The 13,946-nt window shown below is 40.3% G+C and overlaps 1 protein-coding gene and 1 long non-coding RNA gene across 3 annotated transcripts in view; one reads left to right on the top strand and one right to left on the bottom strand.

Moving 5' to 3' along the window:
* The first annotated feature begins 607 nt into the window (after window positions 1–607).
* Window positions 608–6,146, top strand: LOC104051789 (alpha-1-antitrypsin). Its single transcript, XM_009512908.2, is given in 5 exon segments — window positions 608–815; window positions 818–1,519; window positions 1,993–2,263; window positions 2,995–3,142; window positions 3,870–6,146. Coding segments are annotated over 5 exon segments (1,443 nt in total). The 5' UTR covers window positions 608–700; the 3' UTR covers window positions 4,077–6,146.
* Window positions 6,147–6,466: 320 nt separating this feature from the next.
* The window catches only part of LOC135315029 (uncharacterized), a 14,197-nt gene continuing 6,717 nt past the window's right edge, over window positions 6,467–13,946 (bottom strand). The window contains exons 3-7 of one of the 2 annotated variants that reach the window (XR_010374465.1): window positions 13,087–13,175; window positions 9,891–10,103; window positions 9,510–9,612; window positions 8,364–8,431; window positions 6,467–8,016 (exon numbers count right to left, since the gene is read on the bottom strand). This is a non-coding gene — a long non-coding RNA (uncharacterized LOC135315029). Of the gene's footprint in view, window positions 8,432–9,509; window positions 9,613–9,890; window positions 10,104–13,086; window positions 13,176–13,946 lie in introns of both variants that reach the window. The other variant, XR_010374464.1, reaches the window with a different exon arrangement.

The raw sequence follows: 13,946 nt of genomic DNA, 5'->3' as shown, positions 1-13,946 counted from the left end.
GGAGCACTCTGCTTAATCCTGTTCAATGGTACTGAAGAGAAGAAGGAGCAGACAAGACCAGATGTAAGCAGCAAGATCCTTTTTGTAGCACTGTAAGTACCTTTTTAGTTTTCCCTTGGATCGTTTGGACATTTCATTTTGGGGAATTACATTGTTGCCTGGGAAAGCCACCTTTTTACATGTAAACAAAGGGATAAAACTGTTCTGCAAAAAATCAAAACATGCCAAAAGCCAGCAACTGGTGAAGATACTGGAAAATAAACTCCACATAATTAAATAAAAATGTGTTTTGGAAACAATAGGGATGCCTATAGACTTTCCTAACACAGCGATCCAGTATTTTATCTTTGAAGAAACCGTAAAATTGTTTTGTAATTTTGGTCCTAGACAGTATAATCTGTGTTTATATCACATTTTTGTTTAACATGGATTTAATTCTTTAATTATTTGATTAATTGATGAAGACTAACAGGGGTGCGGTAGCCATCCTGCAGTATGGAGTACAAAAACAACTTGTACCTGTTGCTCTGGGGAAAAGGTCATAAGCTTCCAGTTACATGCAAATTTTTAAAAATTCAGTCCTACCTTATTTTTTAAAAGCTAATATGATCAAAATTACCTCTTCTGAGAGAGTACTTGATTATACAAATAGTGTGTCAGGAGATATATTCTTTCTGGGCATCACTGGCATGCATCATGAATGGGAAATAACCAAGAGCGGGATTTTGGAGAACAGGTGTGTTCTGAGAGCCTCACTGTACTTGGCTGGAGCACACAGCATGAAGAACTTAATTTCCATGTCATGTTTTGTATGTCTATTCTTTTCCAGAAACAGTTAAAAGGAAAATGAAGCTCACCTTCTTCTTGTGTTTATTGCTGGCTGGTTTGAATACTATTGCTCAGTGTCATCAGCATCCTCACTACCGCAATAAACAGGATGATCCTAAAGGGACATATTACCCAGAACGCAGTTCGCATGGGGAAGGAGTTTATCCGGTTATGAACAAAACCTTTCTCAAACTAGTTCCCAGTAATGCTGACTTTGCATTTTCATTTTACAAGCTGGTTGCATCCGAAGCAACCGATCAAAATATTTTCTTTTCGCCCATAAGCATCTCTGTTTCCTTTGCAATGCTGGCACTCGGTGCCAAGTCAGCGACGCTGACGCAGATTCTGGAAGGTCTTGCCTTTAACCTGAAAAAGACTCAGGAGCAGGAAATACATGAAGGTTTTTGCCAGCTCCTCCACATGCTGAACCGTTCAGACAGTGAGCTCCAGCTGAGCCTGGGCAATGCCATTTTTATAGAAGAGACACTAAAACCATTACAGACATTCTTGGATGATGTCAAAAGCTTTTATGAATCTGAAGTCTTCTCTACTGACTTTAACAACTCCTCTGGTGCTGAGAATCAGATCAACAGTTATATTGAGGAAAAGACAAATGGGAAAATTGTTAAACTAGTGGAAAACCTTGATCCTCTCACTGCAATGGTTCTTGTTAATTATGTCTTCTTTAAAGGTAAGAAATATCAAAGGGTGCAAAGGTTGTGACTTAGATACTTACTGCTTATTACAGGGAATGAAAACCTAAGAGAAAGAAACTGTAGTTTAAATATTTTAAATTGAGTAAACCATGATCAGTATCTGGAAAATATTCCTATAAAACCATCATGTGTCCTTGTCAGTAAAAATGTTTATGTCCTCACGTGGTTAAGTGAACGACTGGACTTTTTTAACAAATATTTTTGTTAAATTCTTTACTGTGATGATAGACTCATGCTGTAGTAAAAGGTGGTGTTTTCAGTATTATCTGTCTTGAATTTTCTTGAAGAACTAGAAAAAAAAAGAGCTGCAATGGTGTAACACCTGAGGGGGCAGTAACTTGAAAAAGATATTTGTTCTAATCAAAGGAATGTGGGACTAGATTCTGTTTTATTCACCTTGACCATTCCTCTTTGTATTCCACTGAACTGTGTTTCTTTTTCTCATAAGCCCATTGGGAGAAACCCTTCAGTACTTCATATACAAAACAGGAAGATTTTTTTGTGGATCAGAAAACTTCTGTAAAAGTTGACATGATGTATCGAAAGGGTTACTACAGAAGTTACTTTGATGAAGAACTGTCCTGTTGGCTGGTTCAGATACCTTACAATGGAAATGCTGCAGCATTATTTGTTTTGCCTGACAAAGGGAAGATGAAACAGGTGGAAGATGCTCTTTTGAGAAGGACTGTGTCTAAATGGGAAAGGTTCCTCCAAGACAGGTAAGTGTTTTTGCTAAGGTGAGAGGTGGCCAAATTATAGATTAGTGGCGTTTATCTCACCAAGACAAAATATTGAAGGCCAGGTTATTTTACGGAACTCTATTCACTTAATGGTTCCTCTCTGTGCAGGACTTCCCTTTTCTAAGTTGGGAAAAGAAAAAGAGCTGTGGGTAGTGAACAAATAGGGCATTGAACTTGGGTTAGGTTCCTGGCTCAGCCACAAGATGCTTAGCATCATGATGAAGTTAACAGACCCTTGTTGCATATGGGCATTGTGAAACTATAATGGAGTAGCTACTTCTGAGGTACTGGTTGTTAGGGTGTTGAGGGCATTGTATATAAAAGCAGAAATTTTATTCATTCACCATTACTGCTGCTATTTCTGTGGTAGCCCAGGCCCTGTTATATATTCGAACAACCTTAGGACAGCTAGCTACAATCTTTTGGAAAAAAACCTGCTGCCTGGCAGTAGTAGCTTGGTTTGCCACAGAGTTGCCATAGTTGTGTCTTCCACCTCACTCCTTGAACCCCACTGTGGAGGCAGAGGTTACATGGGCTCAATCTTCTCCAACCCTCCATGTTAGATAGCTAAACTGGTCAGAAGTGCTATCTGAATCCTGAGAGCAGACTTTTAACATTTTGAAAAATAAATGTGAATTGTCGCTATACTGAAGCCATTGAGGAGTGTTACCTAGATGAAAATTTGTCCCTACTTGTGTTATTTGTTACAGAAAATTACATCTCCATATTCCAAAATTTTCTATTTCTGGTACCTATGATGTGAAAAGGATAGTCAAACAAGTGGATATGATTGATCTGTTCACTGAACGAGCTGATCTGTCAGGGATTACTGAGGAGCCTGGACTGATGGTTTCAAAAGTAAGTCAGCATGTGTAACACAGTGACTACAGCATTTGTCTGTTCCCAGGAACATGACATTAATATTCCATTAAAAGCTCATCCCAGTCTCTCTGAAGCATCACTCAGTCATCAGCTGCCAGTCTGGAGGCAAAGTAAGCCTTCTTTCCTAAACCTGAAGCCAAACATGCTTTGGGGTTAAACATACATTGTTCAAGGACAAGGAAGAAGACGTACATATAATCAAATGTTCTTTTGGCTACTAAATAAAATTATCTAAAGGTAGTACATTAGCTTTGGTAAAATTTCCTCTAATTCCGCCTACAGAGAGCAAAAGGCTGTTATTCCTGCCCTCCTAGTGCTCTCAAAAAGTTATTTTTTCAGCTAGATGATAGGGTAAATTCACAATAATACATGAAGTTGCCAAAGGCAAAACTAAGCCTAGGCTAAATTACCAGGTTTCTTTGCTTCCAGAGTTTCTTGCCATCAGTCATCTTGAGCACTCTTTAGCTGTCTGCTGTTCAAGGGTTTCTCTCTGCACACACAGTGAAGGAGGCTAACAGGAGTGGTCTGATGGCTGATTGCGCTGCGGTGGAAAGGGAAGCAGCTGGTGATGACATTCCCTGAGGCTGGTGCTGCTGGGTCTTCCCCAGGCAGGGCTTTCTTTGGCAAGAGCAAGGAGGGTCGCAGGCTGCCGCTCTCTTGTCGGCTTGTCAGCTGGAGGCTGTTTTGTTTTGTGTCCTTTCAGGTGATACACAGAGCAGTACTAAATGTTCATGAGAACGGCACTGAGGCAGCGGGGGCCACGGTGAAGGAGGTTACCTGGAGATCTGGTGATTTTCCTCATCCGCATCGAGTCAGATTCAACAGGCCCTTTCTCCTGGTGATTCTGGATAAATACACCCGCACTGTCCTCTTCATAGGGAAAATTGTAAACCCTCTGAAAAATGACTGATTGACCAGAGAACACATACTTATGCACATTGCTGGACAAATTCCTGTGATTCAGCAAAACATTTATGTGTACATACCGCAACATACTAGCACTTTTCTTTCAACCATTGTCCTTACAAACATTATTAATCCCTTAAAACACAAAAATATTTTTCCTTGTCCAAAAGTCACTGGTATTTCTCCCCAGTCTACAGCTGGGTATAGCTTGTAGCATTAACAAAATATAAGTCACTTTTCACCGGTTTTGTAAGAAGCCCTTCCTAACATGCTCCCTTGGGGTATTTGAAATGGTTTATAGTCTCTGGATGATGTAACTATTGCTCTGCACTCAAGGTCTGTGTATGGGAGAGCAGGAGAAGGGAAATGGGGAAAAGGAGGTGGGAGGTATAAGTCCTGTCTGATTAATCCATCAGACTTTGATGATGTCCTGGTTTAGTCCCAGTAACAACTAAGCACCACACAGCCACTCCCTCACTCCCCCCACCCTGGTGGGTTGAGGGAGAGAATCGGAAGAGCAAAAGTAAGAAAACTCATCAGTAAAGAACCATTTAATAAAATAAAACGGTAATAGTAAAAATATTAATAACAATAATAAAGTAATGAAAAGAAAAATAATGATAAAGAGAGGCAAAACCTGGGGTGGGGAGGGGGAGGGGATAAAAACCCAAACAAACAAGTTATGTGACCACTCACCACCTGCCGACCAAGGCTGCCAGTCCCCAATCTCTGCTGCCTGTGGCCAACTCCCCCCAGTTAATGTACAGAGCATGACGTCATATGATATGGAATATCCTTTTGGCCAGTTTGGATCAGCTCTCCCAGCTGTGTCCCCTCCCCTCCCAGCTTCTTTTGCCCCTGGCAGAGCATGGGAGGCTGGAGAAGTTCTGGACTAGTGTAAGCACTACTTACCAACCCTTAGCACCTACTCAGCATCTACTTTGCAACAACTAAAACATCGGTGTGTTGTCAACATTATTCTCATATTAAATCCAAAACACAACACTATACCAGCTACAGTGAAGAAAATTAACTCTATCCCAGCCAAAACAATGACAGATGACTAGTCTTAAATGCGAATTCCTTTAATATTGGAGAGAACTTCCATTGATTTCTTTGGTTTTTAACCAAGTATGACATGAAGCTGCAGGATCAGTGGCTGGGACACTGGAGGACACACAAATGTAAAGGGCTGATGAGTGCAGCTGTTTTAGCTTGCCTCTCTCTGTCTCCTCCCCAGTAGAAGCCCTCCTCAGGAAAACAAGAAGGTCTTGTACTCATTTGGAGTACTGTGTCCAGTTTTAGGGCCCCCAGTTTAAGAAGGACGTGGAACTCCTTGAGCAAGTCCAGCAGAGAGCTACAAAGATGATCAGGGGACTGGAGCATCTCTCTTATGAGGAAAGGCTGAGAGACTTGGGTTTGTTCAGCCTGGAGAAGAGAGGACTGAGGGGGGATCTCATCGATACTTACAAATATTAGGATGATATTTGTGTCAGGACGATGGGACTAGACTCTTTTCAGTGGTGCCCAATGACAGGACAAGGAGCAATGGACACAAGTTAGAACACAGGAACTTCCACCTCAATATGAGAAAAAACTTATTTCCTGTGAGGGTGCCAGAGCAGTGGCACAGGCTGCCCAGGGAGGCTGTGGAGTCCCTTCCCTGGAGACATTCAAAACCTGCCTGGTCATGGTCCTGTGCCCCCTGCTCTGGGTGTCCCTGCTCAAGCAGGGGTGTTGGACAAGGTGATCTCCAGAGGTCCCTTCCAACCCCTACCATTCTGTGATTCTGTGAATCTGTTTATGCTTCACAGATAATGTTTATTCTACTACGGAAGGAAGCCATACCAGCAAAATTACTTTCTGTTTTATATTGCTAATATAGATATTATTGTCAATGCCCTGAGACAAAAGTATGGTGGAGCTGTCCATGACATAGTATCAGCTTCCTTTTTATGGATTTGTTGTCACTGTTGTTTCTTTTTTCTCCTACTAATGCCGCCTTCACTCTCACACTTTCCAGCTGGACTTGTCAGACTGTGGTAGAAAAGAGGAAGAATAAAAAATTATAACACCAGAGATTTTGCATTTCCTCAGGATGAACAGCAGAGCTTTCCTAGGGATTGTTAAACTGCCTTAAACTATCATAGACACACAGACGAAATGCAGGTAATATTTGAGTAGTCATCCTCTCTAAATATTAAGGGTGTATTACTGTTATAGAGTAAAAATATACTGTGACTTGACACTTGTAGCTTTTCACTTAAAGTTTCTTGTCTAAATTATTGCTATTGCATTGTTTTATAGTGCCTCAATTGATAGGATTTTAACATACCAGCTACACTAGGTAGTGACACAATTATGAAATGAAACACAAACCAGTAAATATTTAAATTATTTTATTATTTTTTATTTATTTTTTAAAATTAACATCCTTAGCATGTCTTATAAAAATACAGAAAGCCAATAAAAGCACTTAAATTACAGATTGATTAAATCTTTTGCTATAGGATATCTCAAACCCGTAGAAAATTAAGTAAAATGTAAATGGCAACTTTCTAGACTTTAATCTCTTAAAATGTCTGTGAAAAATATAACCCAAAAATTATGGTGACTGTTTCTAAAATATAATTATCTTGATTGGTTTGGAGATCTTTATTTTCTTTGACACCAAATGAATGCTACCAATATTAGTAAATTGTAGCTGTAAGTATACCAACAAGGAATATAAGAACCTTTCCATGTCCAGCTGCCGACCATGTAACACTTGACATTCACTCTCAAAGCCCTCCTCAAAACCATGTAAACCAATGACAAAAGTTTCTTACTCATAACTGTATTTAGTCTCTTCAATATTTAGTTACAAACAGTTGGCTTCATACCTCTAAACATATAAAGACTTGGTCTTAGTGTAACGTAGATAATCTGACTCAACAGAAAAACATTTAAAAGTTCTTGGCAAACCTCAGGGCTAATTCAGGACGGTATGCCAAAGTCCAGCTTTGCAATGACAAATTACTCTGCAGGCTAATACCAAGAGATTTTATGTTTGTTGTTCCTCACAGATGTCAGATCAATAGTCTCTGTTTGTTAGTAGGAAAAAATCTCAAAATGATATTATATTTTGCTAATCAGATCTCACTTTGAGAGGTAGCCTTGTTGCTTAACTTCTTTGAAAGCAGGTGGAGAAAAATCAAGCTGAATTAAGAACTGGATAACCAAAAAATATCAAGAAACTATCGCTCATAGGGTATAATCTTCAAATGGGAGTAAGGTCCATATACATGTGTCTTGCCTTGGTATTCTTTCTATTTTGACAAAAGTCAGGGGATGTCCCTCACCAGAAATGTGCATCAGACAGCAAATTTCTGTAGTAAATAATTAATACAGAAGGATTGCACACACACACCCCACCCCCCCACCCCCTCCAAAACTGTCAGCCTTAAGGTTGTCACAAATCCTGTGCAGTTATATTTTATTCAGGACAGTGTTTCTTCCTGCAGTCTGCTGGGGTTTTGTTTCTTCTTTCCGGGATTTTTGTTTCTTGATTTGTTTGCTGACTGTAGATTTCATGACCAAGAATCCTCAGTGCAACAGAGGAAGGACTTTCCTCCTAGCTAGTCAAGAGTTTTTGCTGCTACACGCAAGTACTGTGGTGTGCCACTTCAATGCAGTGGTGTTGCTGTAAGATGGAGCTGACCTGATGCACCACCTGAGGGACAAAGTGCAAGGGACATCTTCTAACCCAGCCTGCACTGAAGCCTACGCCCAAACCTGATGTGGGAGTACATGCAACCATGTCCGCACAGGAGCTGCAGACTCAGCACTGCTTCTGTGGACCCTAAGAGAAATCTGTGATGGTATGGCTGAAAGTAGACTGTTTTAGGTTAACAGCCATAGAAGAAGAATTGCCAGCACAGCAGAAGCTTTGGAACAGCAGCTCTCTGAAATAAGGAGAAAAGGAAAACAAGAATTGTGGGAATAGCAGTAAACTGCGTATTTGCACCCATAACTAGGAAGGAGTTATCTACAGAAGTGAAGCAAATCCTAAAAGTATAAATAAGGAGCTCAGAAACCAGGATTAATCCATGGTGGAGATAATTTTAACCCTTACTTACAAACTACATGAAGTTCAAAAGACATTGGAAAACAACCAACAGCAATTTTGACCAGTTCTAAAGATCATAAAAGAAAAAACAAGCAAAAAGAAACAAAGTGTATATGGGTGTGGGGGAAAACAGGGAAATAATATGCTTGAAGTAAATCAAGGAAAATAACATATTGAAACTACTAGTGGTTAGCACCAGTACGCAGGTCTGTCATTGTTCCCAGTGCTGTGCAGCATCTGCTAGGAAGAAACTAAAGACATATAACATAAGGAACAGCATTAAAGGCCATGGGCCAAAAAGAAAATTGCATACTCTGCTGTTCTGTTAAATGCAAGCACAAATAAGAACCTGTATTTTGACAATGGTAGAAGGCACAGGCTGCTTAATGAGAAAAATTCCTGACAAAGCTGGGGTACATAGTTTTGATGCCAATGCATACTCATCAAACAGGAGATATCATAGAATCATACCATAATTTAGGTCCCTTGCAAAGTAATCACCTTTTAGTTTGTTTTCTAATATATAACAACTAAACAGTCACAACTTCTATGCTTTGTCTTGATACTGAATAACCTGTTATGTTGTACTGTATGATCCTGTTCTTTCTGCATGTCACTCCTAGGACATGCAGGAGTGAGGTGAGAGTCTCCCCTTAATGACAGCATGACTTTCCTGGTGCTTATCATTGTTCAGCACACCCACATCATTATCTTAATGGGAAACTAGTTATCCCTGAAGGAAAATTGTGCCATTCATGTCACAGACCCATCACTTAGGGATGTCCGATTTCTCAAAACCAGATGTCATGTGTTTCATTATGTGTCCAGAGAGTCTAGCAATTGTCACACAATTAGTAATTAACAGGTATTCCTGGGCAGTACTGTGTGAATTTCTCAGCTCTCAAAGAACTTGCTTTTTATTCAGCGTTGAAAACCTAGCTTCTGTTGCCACCAGGAACTTGGCATCTACAAAGGTGCTGTTGTCAAGATCCACACAGCCAACGTCCATCACCCACTAATCACAGTAATGCCAAGGCTCAGGAAGCCCTTGTGAGAGATGTATTGCCCAAGGCAGTGCTCTCCTGCAGCCTTCACAGAGCCTTGGTACCCCCAAATACCACATACATACCCTTGGCATATCTCAGAGAAGTTACCAGCAGCATAATCACCTATGTGAGGTATGGCTGGGACTCAGAATGAGGGGTTTGAAGGCATCAGCAGTTTCATTGTTATCATGAATATAGAAAATATTTTCTGGAATGGCATGTATTTAATTGTACCACTGGCTGCTGAGACAGACCAGAACAAATGAAGGCATTTCACACAAACCTTTCCAAGTTTTTTAATGGAAAGCCATAATGTTAACTCAGTAATTCCACTATGTATTAGATTCCTGGGTTGTGCTCTGTCATCTGGCCAGGAGAAAAAATACCTGTGGGGAACAATGGAAGGTCTGTGGTTATTTGACTCCTGCAAAGGCTTGGCAAAGAGTTGTATTTCTCTTCTTCAAACACAACATTGTTTGGTCATTTTTGTCTTACATATAGCACAATATTTCTTTCCTATTAGGAAAGTACATATGAAGACAGTACAGCATTATGATAATTAGGTGTTGATGCACACAGGCAGGTCAATCACTGGAAGTACTGTTGCTTTTCAGTCCTTTACTTTCTTGTTTGAAACTTCCCTCCTATGCATGCTGAAGTTTACTTGGTTCCAGGGTCTGGTTGCAGCTTTCTTCAAGATAAAGATTCACAGGATGCTTTTCCTGAGGAACAGTTTGATTTCTGAGAACTGCTTCCAGATTACGGCCTCAGAGGTTGAAGTTACAGAGCCATCAGAACATCTCACTAGCTCTTCCTGCTTCACTTTTCCAGGAATAGCCACATGCTTCAATGTCCAGAAATCTGAGACTGCCATAAACTAGAAAAAATTTCATAAGTCAGAAACATTTTCAGTCATAAGCCATTTTAGTCTGGGGAAAAGGGCTGGGAAGAAAAGTAGGTTTATACTGTCCATCAGAAATTGATGGCTCCATAGCAAACCATGCTCTAGCTGAGGCTGCTGCCTTTCCATCCCATTCTTCATATCTCTCATTTGCTCTGGGTAGCTGACTTTAACATTTCTTATGAGATTTCTTCAGTTTAAATAGACCTGCAAGTGTTTATTATGAGTTAATTGAAAAATACATCTTGGACTTTCATTGTATTACCTTTAAAAATACCTAAACCAATACATGTCTGCAATAAAAAAAAAAAAAAAGAAAAAAGAGAGAAGAAGGAAGAGAGCTTCCTTAAAAGAAAAAAGAGAGAAGAAGGAAGAGAGCTTCCTTAGAAGCTGATTTACAGCCTCCAGGATTATTTATACCTTCTTATCCAGCTGCCTTATGCTGTGTGGAGTGCAAGCAATAGAACAAAGAGCAGAAGAGGACACCTTGGCTAAGGGGGCATCTTGCAAGCAGTGTGAACATGAGATAACACTTGTATTAGAGCCCATGTTACCTGTGTTACTTATGGTACAGTTTCGTATTTCACCTGTGTAAAAGGGTAGGTTTGACAGTAGTGGTAAAGGGAATCACCTCTCTCCAAAGCAAGGACCAGGAAAATAGCTGGTCTTGTGAAATAGTGAAAAAACAGAAATGTTCTTGGAGGTTCTGTGAAGAAACATGTCATGTCTTGAAGAGCATTGTTCTTCCCTGAAAAAGGCAGAAATCCATGGGGAGTAGGTGGGAGGGAGAAGGGAATTACCAGGGTGGCCAAGATGTCCACGTCCTGCTGTGAGAGTCAGAGGCACAAGCCAAGGTCCCTCTTGCAGCTCTCATAAGATGGGGAATCAGGGCAGAAAGAGCAGCCTGGCAGTATGCTGGGGCTAATTTAGCTCATCTGTCTGGGCAGGCCACCATGCAATGTAGACTTCGAGTCTTTCTAAGGCTTGATTGGAACTTAATTATCAGGTGTTAAAGCTTTTGGCATAAATAAGCCAGAAAGTGATGCCAATGGAAAGAGAATCGAAGGAAATTATTGTAGGGGAGAAGATTTAACACTGAACTTTTCACCTCCATCAGTTAGATGCTGTTTAGTTACAGGGCACAGGCTCAGATCCATGCCAGAGCAACTGCACTGTTACTTCTGCATTGCTTGGAGTCCAAAGGCTGGCTGGGGTTTGCCCCTCACATGCTGGCCATATAAGGTCCTTAAAGTTTTAAAGCTTGGAAGCATTCAGAAAAAAGATTTTGCCCTGTTAACTTTCCACTCCTGAGTCATTTTTATGTGATGCTTTCATTTGCATTGCCTTTTATTTATGTACTCCATGGCATATATAAGGTTTTGGGTTTAAGCTTTTAACTCTAGTTTTTGCATATCCTTGAGCCTTTAGGGCAGGTTTCCTGATTTTCTTTCTCCAAGGCAAGCTCACACGTAGGAGCTGGCAGCTGATGTGACACAATCACTTCTTGCTTCTTCTTCCTCATTTTGGAAGTACATAGGGCTGTCCCTGGACCATGCCGTGTAGCAGTTTTAGAGTGCTGCAACAAATGGGGTTTTACTTCTGAGACATATTTATATCTGTTCTAACAGCCAGCAATTGCCACCTCAGAATCTACTCGAAGACTGCTCCCTGCCAAGCACGATGAGTTGATGATTACCTCTCTTTTTCTGATTTTGTAGGTCTGGTACAGTGAAGCGAAACCCAGTGTTTAGTTTAGACCCATTTGCATCCAATTCATTCAGTAAAGTCCTATGAATCATAAACGAAACAGAGCTATTCCAATCTGAAGTGAGTCATTTTTTGGCCAGTTTTTGGAGAGTATAATATGTGGAAGCTCCTTAAAGAAATAATTCACTTTCTGCACTAAAAAGAAATTAAGAAAAAGAGGAGGGTAAACACAATTAGTTTTAATTCTTGCTTCTCTTAAAAAAAATCCTTTCTGTAGTTGTGTTGCTGTACAAATGAAGGCACCACAGATAATACATCTTCATTTAACTCAGCACAACAAAATTAAAAGAGTAAATTAGTTCAGAGGCAGTAAAAGGGGTCTGATAAGTCCCATCTTCCAATTTTTGTAGCAGTGAAACTATGTTTATCTAGTTTCTTTTTCACCGACATTGATCCCAAAATGTTCTTTCCATGATCCCCAAGAAATCCAGCTGTTTTCTTTCCAAAGTGCTCCAGTTGGATGTGACATGTGTGCTTTGGATGGAGGTGGAATTTGGGTGGGGGAAGATGATGAAAGGTCAAGAGAAGTTTAAGGGGAAAGCAGCCTCTCTAAACACTTCAGTATTCATGGAGTTTGGCAACACTGAACTAACCGCTGAGACCTAAACCTTGTATGTCATTTCTGTGGGCAAAAATGAGGAGTTATTTTTGGCACTCTGTGGATTTAATGGGTGTTCCAGTCTTTCTTTAGAAACTACTTCAAACACATTAATTAGAAAACCTTTTTTCTCATTGTTCGCATGCTGATCTTTGAGTTCAGTCATAGATCTAAACTAACATAAGATTAACCTTTGTAACAAATATTGATGGCATTCTATGCAGATTTGGGTAATTTTCATGATGCTTTCTTACTCAGATGTCAATTCCATTTCTCACTGTCTTGTAAATGACAGCCAGCAGACAAGTCCACTGTGTGATTCGGTTTCACTCCCACATATTAACTGGTCACCCCAGTGAAGAGTACAGTGTGAGAGCTGTAAATTACCTAAATATCTCCTGGAAAGCAGCAAGGTCGTTGAAACTGGCTTATCTCAAGGTGGCCACTAGCAATGCTGACTTCACATTTAGGTTTTATGGCAGTGGAAGGTGACAAGAGCATTTTATTCTCTTCTTTGAGCCTTTCTACTGCCTTCACAATGCTCTCCTGCGGGGGCAAAGCATACATGTGAAGTTGGTTACACAAAGACCTCACCTGACAAAGACAGAGCAGCAGAAGATCCATGGAGGTTTTCTTTCAGTGACTGCCAAGCAAGGTCCAGCTGAGCAAATGCAATGCCCTGTCTGTAAATGACAGCTCAAAAGTTTCTGAACAATGACAAAGACATGCATGATGCTGAAGCTGGCAGAAACTGAGGAGAAGTTCAATGAACAGTTTGAATGTAGAAAATTCTAATGAGGAACATATTTTTACCATGTGGTGATTAAATACTGGAAGAGGTTGCCTAGAGAGGTTGTAAAATCTGCATCCTTGGAGGCATGTCCCTGAGGAACCTGCTCTGAGTAGGCTTGCTTTGAGGAGAAGGTTGGGCTAGATGACCTCTGGAGGTTCCTTCCAACCTACATTTTGGTTCTAAGAATCTGTTGTACAAGGGCAAAAACCTGTGGGGAAAACACACTGGCATACTGGTTGACTATGTTTTCTTTAAAAGTAAAATATGTGGTACAGAGGGACAGTTTAAGAAATATAATGTTTTAATGTATGATTATGATCCCCAAGTTATAATACTTCTCTGCCATGTTGATTGATTATAATGTAATTTATAATAAATTATAAAGAAACCATTGGACAGCACAGCTGGACAGAATTTGAACTGGATTTTATTACTGAGAAGATGCATGTATTTTGTTAGAGGAGCACAGCACACCTCTTTTTCTACTCCAGTCTCTTTGTGGCATTTCCAGTTCTCTACTCTCTACTAGGTGTATTTCCAGCAGCTGGGCTACTTTTCCTGTCCTGGTTTCAGCTGGGATAAACTTCTTCGCAGTAGCTAGTATGGGGCTGGTTTGGATTTTTGCTGGAGATAGTGGTGATAATGTGGAGGTGTTTTAGTT

The sequence above is a fragment of the Phalacrocorax carbo genome, chromosome 9 (assembly GCF_963921805.1).
Source record: "Phalacrocorax carbo chromosome 9, bPhaCar2.1, whole genome shotgun sequence".
Classification (NCBI taxonomy): Eukaryota; Metazoa; Chordata; class Aves; order Suliformes; family Phalacrocoracidae; genus Phalacrocorax; species Phalacrocorax carbo.
This window is presented reverse-complemented; position numbering and strand designations above follow the sequence as displayed.